This window comes from Microcebus murinus, chromosome 8, assembly GCF_040939455.1.
Source record: "Microcebus murinus isolate Inina chromosome 8, M.murinus_Inina_mat1.0, whole genome shotgun sequence".
NCBI classification, from domain to species: Eukaryota; Metazoa; Chordata; class Mammalia; order Primates; family Cheirogaleidae; genus Microcebus; species Microcebus murinus.
Window position 1 is genome coordinate 11015254 of NC_134111.1, and position 15908 is coordinate 11031161.

The following is a 15908-nucleotide window of genomic DNA, read 5'->3' on the forward strand; positions in this document are numbered from 1 at the left end:
AGAGCTGAGTGGCACCCAGTGGGCACAGGGGGAACGTGGCGGAAGGGGACAGGCAGGGCCTTCTAGGCCAGTGAGCCCTGGTCTGGACCCATGTATGTCACCTCTGAGCCTCAATTTCCTCATTTGAACAATGGGCACAATAACCCCTATCACTTGATAATGAGGTGTCAGCCCCCACCTCAAAGGACTGTGGGATTATGGATGCGAGGACGGAAGGGGAATATCTGGCAAGGAAGGCCCTGACAGCTATCTCTTTCTCTTCCTTCTTCCCTTGCAACAACCTATGGCCTCCAGAGTCAAGCTCCAGCCCTTCTTCTCTGCGGCCTCCCTGGTCCCGCTCCCCCTTCTCCCTGTTCAAGGCTCCTCTTGCCCACCCAGCCACCCGTGGCTTCCAATGGGACTCCAGTCAGATACACACTCTGTTCCTGACGGGCCAGCAGTGTCCCCAACAGAAGTACCTGCACACCCCAGGGAGAAGTCAGTCTCCCTGATCTTCCCCAGTTTGACAGAAATTGCGAGGGAAGGAGGAGAGAAAGGCTGGTTCTATAATCCTTTTCCTCCCCACAAAGGGTGAGCACACCCTGGGCTGGGGACAGGGTGGCACTGCCCACCTCACACTCCAGCAGGCTGTGGCGGGAGCTAAGCCAAAGCACTTCCAGAGGAAAGCTAGAAAAAGGAAACAAGGACAGAGGAAATTATTTCAAGAACCCAGATTGCCAAAGACTTAAAGTAACAAATATACTTTTAATTGATCTCAGATAAAAATTACTTGGGAAAGGTCAGTAATCGTTTTAGCCCCTAATCTGTTAGAGTCGTATCCTGAACAGCCTTGAGGAACTAGGTTACCTGGCTATTTTCACTATTTCACCTCATCCACAGGATTAGAAAAAACAAGGCATCGTATCAGTTTAGGTTAAATGCATGGTTGGCAGCCAAATCCAGTCTCTTATATTCCATATTTTTTCTTTAGCTCTTCTACTTTGTTGATGTAAGCTTTCATGGCATCTTCCCTGGTAGTTCCTGCAAGGAATCAACAAGGATTGTCAGGGAGGCAGCATGGCAGAAAAGAATCAGCCTTTAGAGCCACTCACAGCTCCGGGTTAACTCCCTGAGGCTCACTTTCTCCCCTGTGAAAGGTGAGGTTCTACTGCCCACACCTCAGAGACCGGCCACGCACTAAAGCATTCGAGGAGCCCAGCCCAGGGTGAATGCTCCATAAACCGCTGAGCTCAGCATGCATGGCAGAGCTGGCTAAGGCCTGCTGTCCACCTGCCGGCTACATGCGTCCCCCAGGACAGTGGAGGGATGCTCAGCGTGAGCCTCGGGAGAAAGGCTTGGCCCTCCGGACGGACAAGAGACTCACAGCGGCGACTTCACTGTACCTGCGGCCTCTTGTGGTAGGCTTTGGCCTGTGAAGCATTTCTGTGCTGGGCTCTTACCTCCCAGAGCGGCTAAGCTGGCAGCAACACAGCAAAGCCAGGCCCCCTCTTCCCAGAGAAAAGCTATGAGAAAAGTTTCGAGAACTCTGAGCAAAAGCAGCTGGTTCTGTGAGGGGAATGAGACAAATCTTTGTCTTCCTACTGTAGTACGAAGTGCAATGAATATATCCCTCAGAGACGGAGTGACACCCAGCTTCCTGGATTCTACAGTGAAGGAGAAAGACCCTCTGGGACTCGGAGCTTGTTCTGAAGCATGACAAATACGTGGGGCCTGAGAGCGGTGTGGAAATGCCCGATGAGAACGGACAGTCAGACAGGCATTCCCTTCCCAGTCACTTGCAAATCCTAGGAGTGCGTTTATTGTACTGTGGCTTTTTCTGAATTCAAGCGATTCCCATTTGCAGGCAGACAGAGGGCTTATTCAGAAACTAGCCAGAGAGAACACTAAAGCTGCCAGGAGTTTTGGTGCCAACTTTTGGGTCTTGCTACCACAGGTGGCACGTGATTAAGTAGAAGCTTGGACACTTCTTGGCTGCTGGTGCTTAGCATATAATAGCTCCATTCACTGAGCCTACGTCGTGCCAGCAGCTTGCCATGCATTAGCTCACTCCCTCTTTTATGTGCCCTTCTGGCTGGGAGGGAACTGGGGAGGGCCACTCAGGCTAGGGGGTCACTGCCTAGCCTTGTGGGGGGAGAGAGCTGTGGGCAGGAAACCACCCCTTATTCTGAATACTCCAAAGCCCACAGCAACTATACCACCTCCCCGCCTAACTTTCGGTGGTCTGGTCCTCAGCCCCTCCTCTACAGATGATACCCCTGCTCAGAGACAGTGCTCTTAGAAAAGGCATAAACAGTATTAGGAGAAAAAGTAGGTGGCCTGGTTTTTTTTCTTTCTGGCATGGGTCAGGCGGGTTTCTAGCATGTGCCTCATTCACTTTGTTCTCTCTCCTCACCCTTATACTCCATAATGAAAAGTCTTTCATCTCTGGGCTTCATAAACGAGGAGAAGTGATTAGAACAATTACCTTTCAGCTCATTCCAGGCATCCCACTTGGCCTTGCCTTTGAAGTCCAACATCCCAGGCCGTTCTTAAACAAGGGAAGGAAAGACATTAGATCTGTTTCAAGTTTTAATGGAGAACTTATCAACTTTCTGGCTATAAAAGTCATCTTTTATTACACCTATTCCCTCTTGGCTCTATCATGGAATTAAATAGGTCTAGTACAATGAGTTCTGTCTTAAGAAACTCAGGTGTATAGAAATCTAGAGAAAATAGGAGGAAAAACCCCGTTTTCATATCAAGACCATTTTTGTCTTACAAGTTAAATAACTCCAAAATCTCTCCTTCTAAAAATTGTACTTAAATTTTTTTTTAATAAAACATCCATTCACATGGGTCAAAATTTAAAAGCTACAAAGGGAATACTATAAAGTTTCTCTCCCACTCTCAGCTACCCAAACTCTCTCCGTAATCATTAACTGTATGTTCATATCCTTGCCTGATTTGGCTACCAAATTGATAGTCTATTTCTTGTTGATTTGCAGGAGCCTATACTGAGGGCAAAGTTCTTTAAATTATTCCATGACTTTATGCCTACATAACTGTTATCATCTGCAGTTGGGAAACACACACTACCTCCCTCCTTCTCTGTTTCACTGCCACACTGACCACAGAGCCAAAAGGAGCAATCAGAGTCTACAGCCTGGGGCACTGTGTTGGAGAAAACCTGTGGTGTCCCCGAGTACTTTTAGGGAAGCATTCTCAAGGGCACCTGCAGTTACCAGACTCCTGGAGCAGCACTCTTCCCAGCCTTTTCTGAGATGATGGAAAGGTACATTTGCAACATCTAATTCAGAAGCCACTTGTCACATGTACCTACTGAGCACCTGAAATGTGGCTCATGCAACTAAAGACTAAACTTGACTTTACTTAACTTTATTTTTCAGTTAAAATTTAAATAGCCACATGTGGCTAGTGGCTATTATATTGAACAGCACACCCCTAGAGAGAGCCTGTCCTACCTCCCTGATCAGAAAGTGACAGATTCCCAAGCCAGTCTTCCTACACTCATGTGAAAACAGGTAGTTCCAGCGTGGGCAGAGGCCAGTCTCTGTGAAAATACCATTTGGCAGAAAAGCATCTCAGTACCTCTGGCCACCCCCACTTCACCTTTCCCTCTCCTCCCTGGGAGGATAGAGTTTATAAACTCACTGTAAAACTCAACTTCACCACAAGACCTTCCTCAACTAGGTCCTCAGTGTGAATCCCGGGGTTTGATTTGGATTGTCAGGATCCTTAGCTCTGGGCACCACTTCCTGCCTTCAGCTGGCCAGCAGCCAGTCCACGTGCTCCAACCTCCACCCTCCACCCCAGCTACCATGGAATTGGGAGCCATTCTTGGCCTCCTTCTGAAAGGGGTATGAGAGACCTCCTTCAGTGCTGTCATGAATCCTTGCACAGAATGTACTGTGCTGTATACACTCAGTATACACCTGAGTTTCAGGGACTTAGGGGCAAAATGAAAACTTCCCAAGGCAGGAAAGACATTATTATAGAACATGGTAGTCCAAAGCACAGCCTTAAAATCTGTGCCAAGAATTTTGGATAGGGAATGCATGGTCATCAGGAAGGTATATATTGTTGTCAGCAAAAATACTTTTAACCTGCCCCTAGAAGCCAGGTACTGCTCTGCTTACGAAATCAGGCCTGGCCTGGCTGCCAAGTGCTCTAACTTTGATCCTGCCCATCTCGGGCAGAAGCAGTAGGGTTCAACAAATCCACTACTGAGCTGACAGCCTGGAGCAAGTCTCTTCCTAGCTGGGGCCTTTGTCTACTCTCTAGCAGAGAGGAGCTGCTGGTGATAACCAGCAAAGCCCTTCTAAAACCAGGACTTGAATTCTTCTCCCTGAGACACTGAGAATCCTGGAACATGGTTTTTGGGGAAACTGTCCCAGCTTAAACCCCAGGAACCATCACCAAGCTCCACCTGAAGAGCAGGGGCAGGGGTTTGCAAGGGAAGTTCCCACAGACTTCCAGTCAAGGCTGCTGGGCCGGCTTTGATGGGAAGGGGCCCTCCAGCCTCAGCTCAGCATACCTGTGTTTACATCGCCCACAGTCGCTTGTTTGTAGTGGCCGTAGATGAACAGCATCTCATCGTCCGCTGGCTTGGTCTTGAGGTTCTTAACCTCCTCAGCAGCTTTCTCAAATTCAGCCTAAATGGAGGGGAGAGACCAGGAATGAGGCCCTTCTGAGCGGCAGAGGGCAGGAGTCGCTGCGGCCTGGACGGAGCCGGTGGGAAGGGCGGCACTCCTGCAACGCGGCCCAGGAAAGCAGCCCCCTCAAGTGCGTCTCCCCGGCCAGCAGCACCGACAGCGCAGCCAGAAAGATTCAGAAACACAAGAAGGGGAAGCACATCTGTTCACTCATTCAACTGACACCAACGTCTCGGCGCTGTCACTGCAGCAGGCGCCGGACGCTGGAGGTGCAGGGTGACAGGGGCGCGAGCCCTCGCCCGCAGGATGCGTGCACTCCGCGGAACGGCAGCGCGCCGACTGCTGGCCCCCGCCTGGCCAGACCAGGGCACGGCCGGGCTTCCAGGGAAGCGCTAACCGTGGACAACACAGCGGAGAAGGGGACTGGGCACCCGTGCGGCGCCGTCAGCGGCCAAAGCCCGCCGCCCCTTCCCCTGGGGGCCCCGCGCTGACGCCGACCTGTGTCCGCGTGCCCCGATTGGGGACAGGCGGGCGGGAGGAACCCCGCGCCCCGTAGCTCCGTACCGGACAGGGGTCTACGGTGGAGGGAAGGAAAGGCCTCGGGGTCACCTCTCCGCTCCCCGCAGCCGGGCATTCGGCCCCCCACAACCTCCGAGCTCGCAGCCACGGCCGGCCTGACCTCCACTCGCCGCGCCGCCTCCAGTCCCGCGTCCCTGCGGGCGGGGCTCAGCCTCCCGGCCCGCAATCCGTGCGCCCCTCCCCCGCCCGCGCGCCCGGTGGGCAACTTCCCCGCACTCGCGGGGGCAGCAGTTTTAAAGCAGGCATCCGCAAACGGAAAGTTCCGCTCACAGGCTCTGTGCGGAGACCGGGGCTGGCTGGGGCCCAGCGGCGGCTGCGGGGCGCTACCGGAAAGGGCGCGGGAGGTTTCGCACCTGCCTCCCGCCCGCTGCACCTCCGCAGCCCGGCCCGGCACGCGCCGTACCTGGGACATCCTGGCAGGGCGGCACGGACCCCGGGCTCGAAGACGCAGCGAGGAGCAGGAAGCGGCAGCGAAGGACTCCACTGGCGAGCGCCTTTAGAGGCGCAGCCCGGGCGCCCCAGCCCCGCTCGGGCGAGCGCCGGGCAGCCAATCGGGAGCCAGCTTTGCGCTGGGGGCGTGCCCAGCCGCGGCCGCGCGCCAGCTCCTCCGGGGCCCATGTGGGCCTGTTCGCGCACGCGCCGGGAGGAGCCGAGGGGGACGCCGGGAGCAGGTGGGGACCGCGGAAGGAAGGCGCTGTTGGCAGCGAGGGCGCGTTGGTCCGCGGCTGGGTTCGGTCCCCGGCCACTGTGGGAGGCGGCTTGCGGGGCAAGAGGTGGGGGCGGAGGCTGAAGAGCAGAGGTCCTTCAGTTTGTTTCCTTAAATTTCTTGCTCGGCCTGAAGTTGCATCTCTGGGCAAGTGACCTCTGAGACCTGGGGATACCGAGCGGGACCCGCTGCTCGCGAGGGGTCTAGAGGAGATGCTCCGGGGACGGTCCTGCTGAGCTGCGCCGTGCGCTAGGCTGGGCTGGTGCCCAGAAAGACGAAGCCGAGGTTTCCTCCTCTGAACTTTTGGCATGTTCTTTGAGCTGCCTGTGGCCTTAGTTTTTGGTCCTCTATTGCACATTTATGTTTGTGGTGTAGTTCTCCATCTGGTGCGTTAAAGGCAGGGATAGTGTCTTATTTATCTTCACTTAACAGACTGGTTTGGGAACAGGTGCTCAGCAAACGTTTTTTAAAATGAATACTGAATTCTTGTCGGGTAACTTGCACTGCTCTACCCCTTGGGGATACAGCAGTGAACAAAAACAGGAATCCCTGCAATCCCAGGGATAATAGTTAATACAATAAGTTAAATAGAGAGTTTTTTAGGGGCATAGAAAGTTGGAAGTTTACAGCTTTAAATGAGGAGTGGGGGTGTTGAGGGAAGAAAACATTTGAGAAAGTCCCTCAAGAAGGTGGAGGGAGGATTCCAAGCGGAGAACAAGTGTAAAGGTGTGATCAGGAAATGAGGGAAAAAGTAAAAGAGATGAGGCTGGAGAGTTAGGGAGCTGGCAGGTTGGCAGGTGATGCAGAGCTTGGCCATCTTAGGGACTTTGACTTTCATTCTGAGTGAGATGGGAAGTCATCAGAGTTTTGAACAGAGGATGGTGAGCCTGAAGGGGGAAGGTCTTTACAAGGTTGTTTCTGAGACTGATCTCCATGGAAATAGAAGGGAGCAGCACAGGTGATGGAAGAGTTTGAGGTTTGAGGCTTAGGAGGCTAAAGGAATAATAATCTGGTAGTGGTTACAGAAGCGCTGGGTGAAGGGAGGCAGTGATAGAAAATTCTCCGGAGATCATTGAAAAAGAGAGATCATTCGTCTCCAATTCCTAATTTGTGGCAAGAGGTCGGACTACAAATCTCCACTCTCCTTTTTCCCATATCCCCATTTATAGCTGTAGATGTTTAGAAAGAAAGGCCAGGAGGAAAATTTCAGACAGCTTTCTAACTTAGGCCCTGTGAAATGTTTGGAAAGAAGTGGAGAGAGATGCAATATCAGAGTATTTTGTTTGAGAAAGGAAAGCCAAACAAATCGACAAAAATCCTGAGGTTAAGTTTGGAGAAATTACACTGAAGAGTAAGAAATGCAGGTTTCTTCCTAAATGACAATTCAGAGCTGCTTTTTCCTTTTGAGTCCTGGATTCCTTTTTGTTCCACTTGGTGCTTACAGCTTCCTTGAGTTTCCTATGGAAACTCAGATAATTATCTGTGTGTCAGATTTGTAGTATAGAGTATCTCCTAGTCAGAGGTTTTAACATTAGTGTGTTGTGTTTACTAGGGCAGATTTAAGAAGATTAGGCATCTCTGATAATGTAATTATCATTTCTCAAAGATCAGTTGGTGTGATTGAGGGTTTTTTTTTGACTGGAGCTAAACATTGTAGGAATCAAGGCTAGTGTTTGACATTAACTTGCCAGTCTCCAGTTGAAGTAGAGTTGATTTATTGGTTACTTGTTTGGAATACATTCCCTTTTCCTGAAAAAAAAAATGTTCTCCACATAGTGGTTTTGTACCCAGGTGAGTCTATAAAAGCTACTTAATACAACTGAAGTACAGAACTATTAAGGATAGTGGATCCCAGGGAGTAGTGTGCTAAGTAGTCTTGACAAGGAGGAGAAAGAAGAATGTTTTCCTTGTTACAGAACCCACCCTAGGCGATAATTTCAAGATAGGTGAAAGCATGTTCTTGGGCATACTTTCTGCTTCCTTCCTTCACTTCTCAGTGACTGTTTTGGTACCTCCCTCCTTGGAAATGCTATCTAAAAGCCCTCCACTTAATTCTTCTACTCTAGGGAGTTGGTATGGCATTCAACTTTTAACATAAAGAAATGGTAGTGCGCTGGCATCTGGAATTTCATTTGTAAAATAAATTTTAGAGTATATTTAGGATCGATAAATTGTGTTTTTTAAATTCTGTATTTCTACAGTACTGGAAAGGGTAGTTCTTCATAATCCTGAGAAAGTGCAAGATCCTTAGCTCTGCGTATGTCATTCTTCGCAACTGTCATATGCTATATGTTATTTACAGTTATTTTTGTTTTAATTTACTCTTCTACTGTCTGAGCCCCCTCTCCTACATGAGTCAGAGAGGATAGGGGGTCACTGTATATTGGTCACTGCTGTATCTCCAAGTGCCTGGCACTTCTTAGTCATTCAAGAAAAGGTTGTTGAATGAATAAAGTTCTTTTCTGTCTATGAAGATTTGTTTCTTCTGATTAGCTATGAGATTGGAAACCAAAGATTTATTCGAACTGAATGTGAAACTATGGGCTTGAGTAAAGTAGATGAACTCTGGTACAAGGACCATGTAATCTCTTTGTACTGAGTTTTGGAAGCAGAGCACCTACAGTGTTAAGGGAAGATGTGATGCCTGACCAACCAACTTGTCAGCTCAGTCTACCCTGTCAGCCAAAAGAAAGGCTACTGCACTGTTGCAGTTGCCCTTGCATCCACGGATACCATTTTTGACTGTCCACAGGCTTTGCTTGCTGGGTTTCAGCTTAAAGCTGGACGGGCAAGATGTATTAACAGGTGAAAACAGTTCTTGCGCAGTAGTTTATCATTATGTTTCTTGGTATAAATTAAACCTCTAATTTCTAAAAGTAACCTAATCGTTTAAAAATGAACTACAGTTACAGGAGAGCTTTACTAGAAGGCAAGGGAGAGCATTCACAAATGACGGATTATATTCATCCTGTATTTGCTTTCCAGTGCCTTGGAATGTGACTCCCATGGCAGGGCTCCAGCAAAGCTGGGCGGAGACTAGTTTTAAAAGGAAGGAATGAGAGGTGGGTCAGTGAGTGAGGAAAAAAAAAAAGAAAAGAAAAGGGAAGGAGCTTGGGAAATACTTCTGAGATGGGTGGAGTCAGAGTCGGGAGTTTTATGAAGGCTGAGGGAGTTGAGAGCTGAGTTCAGGAGTTCAAGGCCAGCCTGAGCAAGATCGAGACCCCGTCTCTACTAAAAATAGAAATTAGCTGGACAACTAAAAATATATATATATATATATATATATATATAAAATTAGCTGGGCATGGTGGTGCATGCCTGTAGTCCCAGCTACTTGGGAGGCTGAAGCAGGAGGATCACTTGAGCCCAGGAGTTTGAGGTTGCTGTGAGCTACGCTGATGCCAAGTCACTCTAGCCAGGGCAACAGAGTGAGACTCTGTCTCAAAAAAAAAAAAAAAAAAAGAATGCAGTATGGCTTTCCTCATCACAGTAGTGAGAGGAGGCCTGGAGCTGGAGGTCTTAGCAAGCCCTTCTTTGCCATCCTTACCCTGTTCTTTGGGTGTTTACATTCAGAGGAATTGCAGCAAGGCGGGCATGAGAGAAGAGTGAATGTGTGTGTGTGACGTGCACATGTGTACCATTTTTTCCTTTCTCCATCTTCCTGTTTCTATCTAGCCAACATGGGACAGGATAGTTAGGGCTGAGGTGAAACAGACAGATTGGGAGGGGGAGATTCTAGTAGGGATATGTCCTAGGCTGTTTGGGAGTGAAGAAGGGAAAAAGACTTTATTTAGAATTGCTTGTCTGTAGGTTGGTCATACATTGGTCAGGTGCTGCTATTTAGAAGCATTTATGATTATGGGCTGGAATAATGTAGGTATCTTGAATTCACTGTAGTTCTCATTGCTTCATGAGAAGTATTAATATATATTCTCTTCTCAGTCTACAGTGTCTTCTACATCTTTGCCTGTTTCCCTAGCTCCTAGTTACACATGACAGGCACGTGGTAAATGCTTTGAAATTAGGTTGTTAGAGATGGATTTTCTTAGTAAGCTCTTCTATTGCCTATCAACAAAAAAATTAGAAATATTAAAATCTTGTGACAGATGCTTAGGCTGATAATTCCTTTGGAAGACAATGCCATTTTTGAAAACTTTATTTTTATTTTGAGATAATGCTATTAAAAAACCCCCTAATTTTTATTTTGAGATAATTGTAGCTTCACATGCAACTGTAAGAAATACAGTAGTCCCTGCTTATCCTTGAGAGGACTCCAAGACACCCACTGGACACCTGAAACCGTGGATAACATGGAACCCTATGTGTACTATTTTTTCCTATACTGTCCTCTCGGTGTATGTGACTTTTTGTTGAGGCTTTTTTATGCTGCACCAGTTGCTGTTTCCAAGTTGCTGATTCTTCAGCTCCAGGTCTGAGATGTATAGAAACTCCAGGACTCACTACCATGTCATGCTGATACGGAAAATGGCAGGCACCAGGACGAGGCTGCTTGCTGCCTCCCCGTAGCTCCGCATCTCCACAGGCCAGCACTGTGCGTGGCCAGTTGGAGGGTGCGCTGCTGGTGCCCACCCGCCCTGAAGCAGAGAGCCACCTGGGGCCCCTGCGTGCTGGAATGCCCCCCGCCCCCCCCCCACGCATGTGGCCTATTTCCGGCCACGCTGCTTGTGTGATCCTGATTGGGTAATTTTTGAATCCCACTGTTCTTGATTGGATGTGAAAGCTTGTTGTTGATTGGATGTGAAGGCTTGTTGTTGATTGGATGTTAAAGCTTGTTGTTGATTGGATGTGAAGGCTTGTTGTGGATTGGATGTGAAGGCTTGTTGTTGATTGGATGTGAAAGCTTGTTGTTGATTGGATGTTAAAGCTTGTAGTTGATTGGATGCTTTTTGAGCCCTACCAAGGGTATAAAAGCAGGAAGAGAACAAGAAGGGGCGGAAGGGTCAGAAGATCGGAAGACTTGTAGAGAGCTGTAACACTAGGTGTGCTGAACCTGCTGTGGAAGAATAAAGGCTGTTCTCCAACTCTTTGCGTAATGGTCCCCTCAGTTCTTTCCCCAGTCAAGAGCTGTAACACTAGAGCTGTACATTGCTGCAACAATGCTTTGGACCTAGAGATCCCTAACCTGTCTGCCTGCTTCTCTCCTCTTTTCAGAGTCTTCTTATGTTTGTTTTATATATAATGTCCAGGGTTTTTAGTTGTACTTAATGGAAATTATAGAGAAAAGTACATCTACTCCATCTTTCTGGTAGTGGAAGTATATAAGTATTTATACTTTATGCCATTTAAAATTTATTATCATTATTGTTAGTTCTGTGAAGTACATTGGCTCCTGAATTTGTGACTTTAGTTGTGGCTATTAAAGTTGAATAAAGACTCATTGTTCTTCCATTCTCTTCAGAAGAGCATTGGTGCTGTTTTGGCTACTTCAGAGCTGTTTCTCCTGATTATAGATTATTCCCTGTCAAATTTAATAGGATGTTTTTCTTCTTAAGAAGCCAGTGGTCAGATATTTATTGGTTTGGTCATTAATAATGAGTATAAGTAAGGCCAAATCCAACTTCAGCTAGTGCTTAATAAAATTGTATACTTTTGAGTATTAGCTGTAGAAATAGTTCAATTTATAAAATATCCTTCCTGGGATGGATGATACTAAAAGGTAAGTTTTGAATTTACCTTTCATGACAGTATTTTCTGATTATATGCAGAAGTACTGGGAATGTTGCTGTGGTAAGGGGTGTTCTTTATTATAGTCTATCAGATTCATTATTAGAGTAATATAGTGGGTAGCAAGTGATGGAAGTCAGAGGATGTGTGTCTAGTCTTGGCTCTACTACTGAATTGGCAGCTTTATTCTTAACTAACACATCCTTCATTTCCTCCTGCAAAATGGGTATAATCATACCTATTTTGCTGGATTGTTAAGTGGGGATTACAGAAAGATGTATCTGAAGCATTTAGCACAGTGTTTGCTACACACTGGGTAACTGTCATGACCATGATTAATGCAGCGTATTAGAGCAGGAACCTTGAAGCAAACTCATAACAAAACAGAGGTAAAATAACTTGCCCCAGTTCTTATAATAAGGTCATAAATTTGAGACCAAGGAGTCTTTCACTATAAAGGTTGGGTTTTTTACACCAAGTCTGTGGCCTTTTTTCATTGACTCCATTATAATTTGTCAGTCTTTGTTTTTAACATCTTATTTTTAACATCGATAGTGTAATAAGAAATGTTTGCACGATCCACACGTATATGTATATTTGCCTGGCTTCGTTGTCATTGCAGTCCATATTTTAATAGTTAGGTTGCTTTCAAAAAGAAAATTTTAGTTTAAATAAAGAGACATAATATTAAAACTGCTATTCATGCCCCTCTCATCCTCCCCTCTACCCCAAGAACTCCTTTCACTTGTGTGTTTTCAATTTCTATTAGTTTCCTAGGGCTGCCATAACAAAGTGTCACCAATAGGATGTCTTAAAACAATAGAAATTTACTGTCCCATAATTCTGGAGGCCAGAAGTCCAAACTTAAGGTGTGGGCAGTGTTGGTTCTTCCTGAGGGCTCTGAGAGGGAATTTGCCACCTGTCTCTCTTGGCCTCAGGTGGCCCCAGGGGCTCCTTGGCTTGTAGATGCATCACTTTAATCCTCCGTCTTCACACGGCATTCTCCCTGTGTGTCTGTCTTCTTGTAAGAACACCAGTCGTGTTGGATTAAGGTCCCACCTTGTCTTAGTCTGTTCAGGCTGCTATGACAAACTGCCACAGACTGGGTAGCTTATAAACAATAGAAATTTATTGCTCATGGTTTTGGAGACTGTGAAGTCCAAGATTAAAGTGCTGGCAGATTTGGTGTCTGGTGAGGAACTACTTTCCAGTTCACTGATGATAACTTCTTGCTGAGTCTTTACATGGGAGGGAAGACTGAACTCTCTAAGCCTCTTTTATAAAGGCACTAATGCCTTCATGAGAGGGCTTCACCCTGATGACCTAGTCACCTCCCAATACATTGAAGATTAGGTTTCAACATATCAGTTTTGGGGGAACATAAACATTGAGACTGTAGCATACCCTAACTTAACTGATTATATCTACAATGACCCTATAAGATCCAAATAAGATCACATTTTGAGGTACTAGGGGTTAGGACTTCAAAATTTCTTTTGGGGGGGACACAATTCAACCTGTAGGACATCTAAAAACTGGAAGTAAGCAAATTAGTATTAGACACATGGTCTCTCCCCTCCTGTGTTCCATTATCATGGTGATTGGGAACAGAGAGCAAAGGAGTGACCAGTGGGGCCAGGTGGTCAGGAAGGGTCCTTCTGAGGAGGTGATGTTTAAGCTGAGAACAGAAAGATAAGAAGGATCCTGTTTTGGAAAAAGCAAGAATGTTTCAATCAAGGAGACAGCCTGTGCAAAAGCAGGAAATAGGGTAATGTCTTTGGAGAACTGAATGAGGGCCAGTGTGGCCGTTGGGTGGTGACCTGGAGGAGGGGTCATCTGGGGTTAAATCACGCAGGGTCTTGTTGGCCAGATGAGAAATTTGCACTTGACTTTCAAGGCTGTGGGGAGCCTTTCAAGAATTTTAAGCAGGGGAGAGAGAGACTCGAGTGTGTATTTTTAGATGATCATTCCTGCTGCTGTGAAGTATGGATTGAAGGGGCCAGACTAGTCGTGGGAAGACCAACTGGGAGGCTTTCTGTCGTCCCAAGAAGGAGACAGTGGTGACTTGGACTAGGGTGGCAGTAATGGAGACAGGGAGAAATGGAGAAATTCAAGATACATTTCGGGGGTAGAGTTGATAAGATTGCTGATGGATCAGCTAGGGAGTAAGGGGAAAGGAAGACTCCTTTCCAGTGGCTTGTTTAGCATATGTTAAATGTTAGATGCCTGGTGATTTCTGAATAACATTAAGTAGCCAATTCATTGTATAAGCTTTGAACTCGGGGCTGGAAATGTACTTTAGGGAGTGGCCGGCCGAGATGACAGTGAAGGCCATGGTGGGAGAGAGGGGAGAGGTTGTCCAGGGGCGGTGCAGGGGGAGAAGAGGATGGATGAGTCCTGAATGTGGAGGAGCACTAAGCTTAGGTCTCAGGGAGGAGCCTGGAAGAGATCTAGCAAAGTAGCAGTGCAGTCAGAACAGCTGGGGCATGTGGTGTGCTAGAGGCAGAGGAGAGTGGGCCATATATTCAGCCGTGTCCAGGGCTTCTGAGGAGTTGAGTAATCATCTTACACTGACAGCAAAATGTTGTGAAGATGAGGACAGAGACGTGTTCATTGCAATTGATTAAGTGCTGTTTTAACTGAGGAGTGGGTGCAAAGTCTAGCTTAGAATGGATGAAAGAGAGAGTGGGAGGGGAGGAATTGGATCAGTGTGTAGACCACTGTCTGTACTACTCTGGACAGTAAACACACCCACGCTCTGCTGCGGGAGGACACACTGTCACTGTCTTCCTGGGCTGTTGACTGTACAAATATCCTGGGGAAAGTCCAGTCAAGACGAAACTTAAGAGACTCATGGATAATTGTCTCCCAGTACGAGCCAATCCTTTCTACCTCGTATCCTAGTAATTTCCCCTTGAGTATGCCATTCTGTCAGCCGCTCTGGGCAATCTGATGACCAGGGGCTGGCACTGAATTGGTGCAGTTAGGGTCATGCAACATTTAATTAGGGCTGCTATTAACAGGACTCCAACAGCAGGATGAGGCCAACCTGCAGTGTTGACCTCAACCATGCCCAGGATCCTGATCTCAGCCTGCCACACAATTCCAGAAACCATCAGGTTATGTCTTAAAAACCAGTTGGCTTTCTCCTTGTTTCTCTACTGACCTTTCCACTTGGTTCGAGGCATTCATTGATCCAGGCATGGCAGCATGTGTTCGTGATTGTGCAGATTCTACCTGGGCTCTCAAGGAGAAAGTCTGGGGCAATTCTTTCGTCCATAGCAACCCTGGCCAGGGAGTTGGCTGCTGACCTGAATGCACTGCAGGGCAAAGTGGTGTTACTGACCACTTTCATGAAAGTTGGGGACAGATTTCATACCACCTTTTTAATTGGATCATTGTCATTACAGGGAAATTGCCCATAGGATGCACATAAAATAATGAGTCAGTTAACCCTACAGGAAGCTTCCCTGAGTAACCAAGGGCAGTCTCTGGAGAGATTGTCATGGTCCCCTGAGAGCTTGCTGGTGATGTTTTCCGAAACACCTACAGGTCTCTCATGAACACCCCTAAGATGTCAATAACAGGGTTTTCAGGTGGAGGGCAAGTTAATGCTGATTTCCATAAAAAAACACAGGCTTTGGGTGCACGTGATGCCCTGGAAAGGAAGTGTTGTTGACGGTTTACCGCTGGGCGTTGTGTCACTTGGAGGACACAGGTTGTCAGGGCTTTGGGCCAGCTGGTAGGCCTGAGTTTTCACTTGAGCCCACATCCTTTCATTTAGCCCTTGTTTTTGGAAGGACCACCCGAGGGCAGTTAGTCCCTTTTGTCTTGTTTGCTGTTAGCTGAGTGGTGTTTGTCTGCCCCATTGAATGACTGAGGGATGGCTGGGGGGGGGGTGCCTGGGATAAATGTTTCCGATAGACTTCTGCTTCTCTTAGATTTATTGGTTTGTTAGGGGTTGGCAGATTCAGGTGTCAGTTATCATAAATTTAAGGTGCCTGTTACAATGGAATCTTTTTCAACCTTAAAAAAATTAGGAAATCCTGCCATTTGCAACAACATGGATGAACCTGGAGGACATTATGATAAGTAAAATAAGGCACAGAAAGACAAATACCGCATGCTCTCACTTACATGTGGAATCTAACATAGTGTAACTCACATAAGCAGATAGTACAAGGGTGGTCGCCAGATGTTAGGGGGAGGGGGAAGTGGGGAGATGGTGGTCAGAAGGTACAAACTTGTCAGTTATAAGATGAATAAGTTTTGGAGACCTAATGTAC

General features: G+C 47.2%; 2 protein-coding genes across 5 annotated transcripts in view; one reads left to right on the forward strand and one right to left on the reverse strand.

Moving 5' to 3' along the window:
• Window positions 1-724: 724 nt before the first annotated feature.
• On the reverse strand, window positions 725-5776 carry DBI (diazepam binding inhibitor, acyl-CoA binding protein). The gene is made up of 4 exons (XM_012749223.3): window positions 5635-5776; window positions 4535-4652; window positions 2465-2527; window positions 725-1020 (listed from the first exon to the last, which is right to left on the reverse strand). The coding sequence occupies exons 1-4, from the start codon at window positions 5641-5643 to the stop codon at window positions 947-949; spliced, it is 264 nt and encodes an 87-aa protein (XP_012604677.1). The 5' UTR covers window positions 5644-5776; the 3' UTR covers window positions 725-946.
• Window positions 5777-5820: 44 nt separating this feature from the next.
• C8H2orf76 (chromosome 8 C2orf76 homolog) overlaps window positions 5821-15908 on the forward strand; it is a 63055-nt gene continuing 52967 nt past the window's right edge. For 2 of the 4 annotated variants that reach the window (XM_012749212.3, XM_020288527.2), the window contains exon 1: window positions 5821-5902. The gene's annotated coding sequence lies outside the window, so the exon portion shown is untranslated. The remainder of the gene's footprint in view (window positions 5903-15908) is intronic. The other 2 variants (XM_076005470.1, XM_076005471.1) reach the window with 1 other exon arrangement.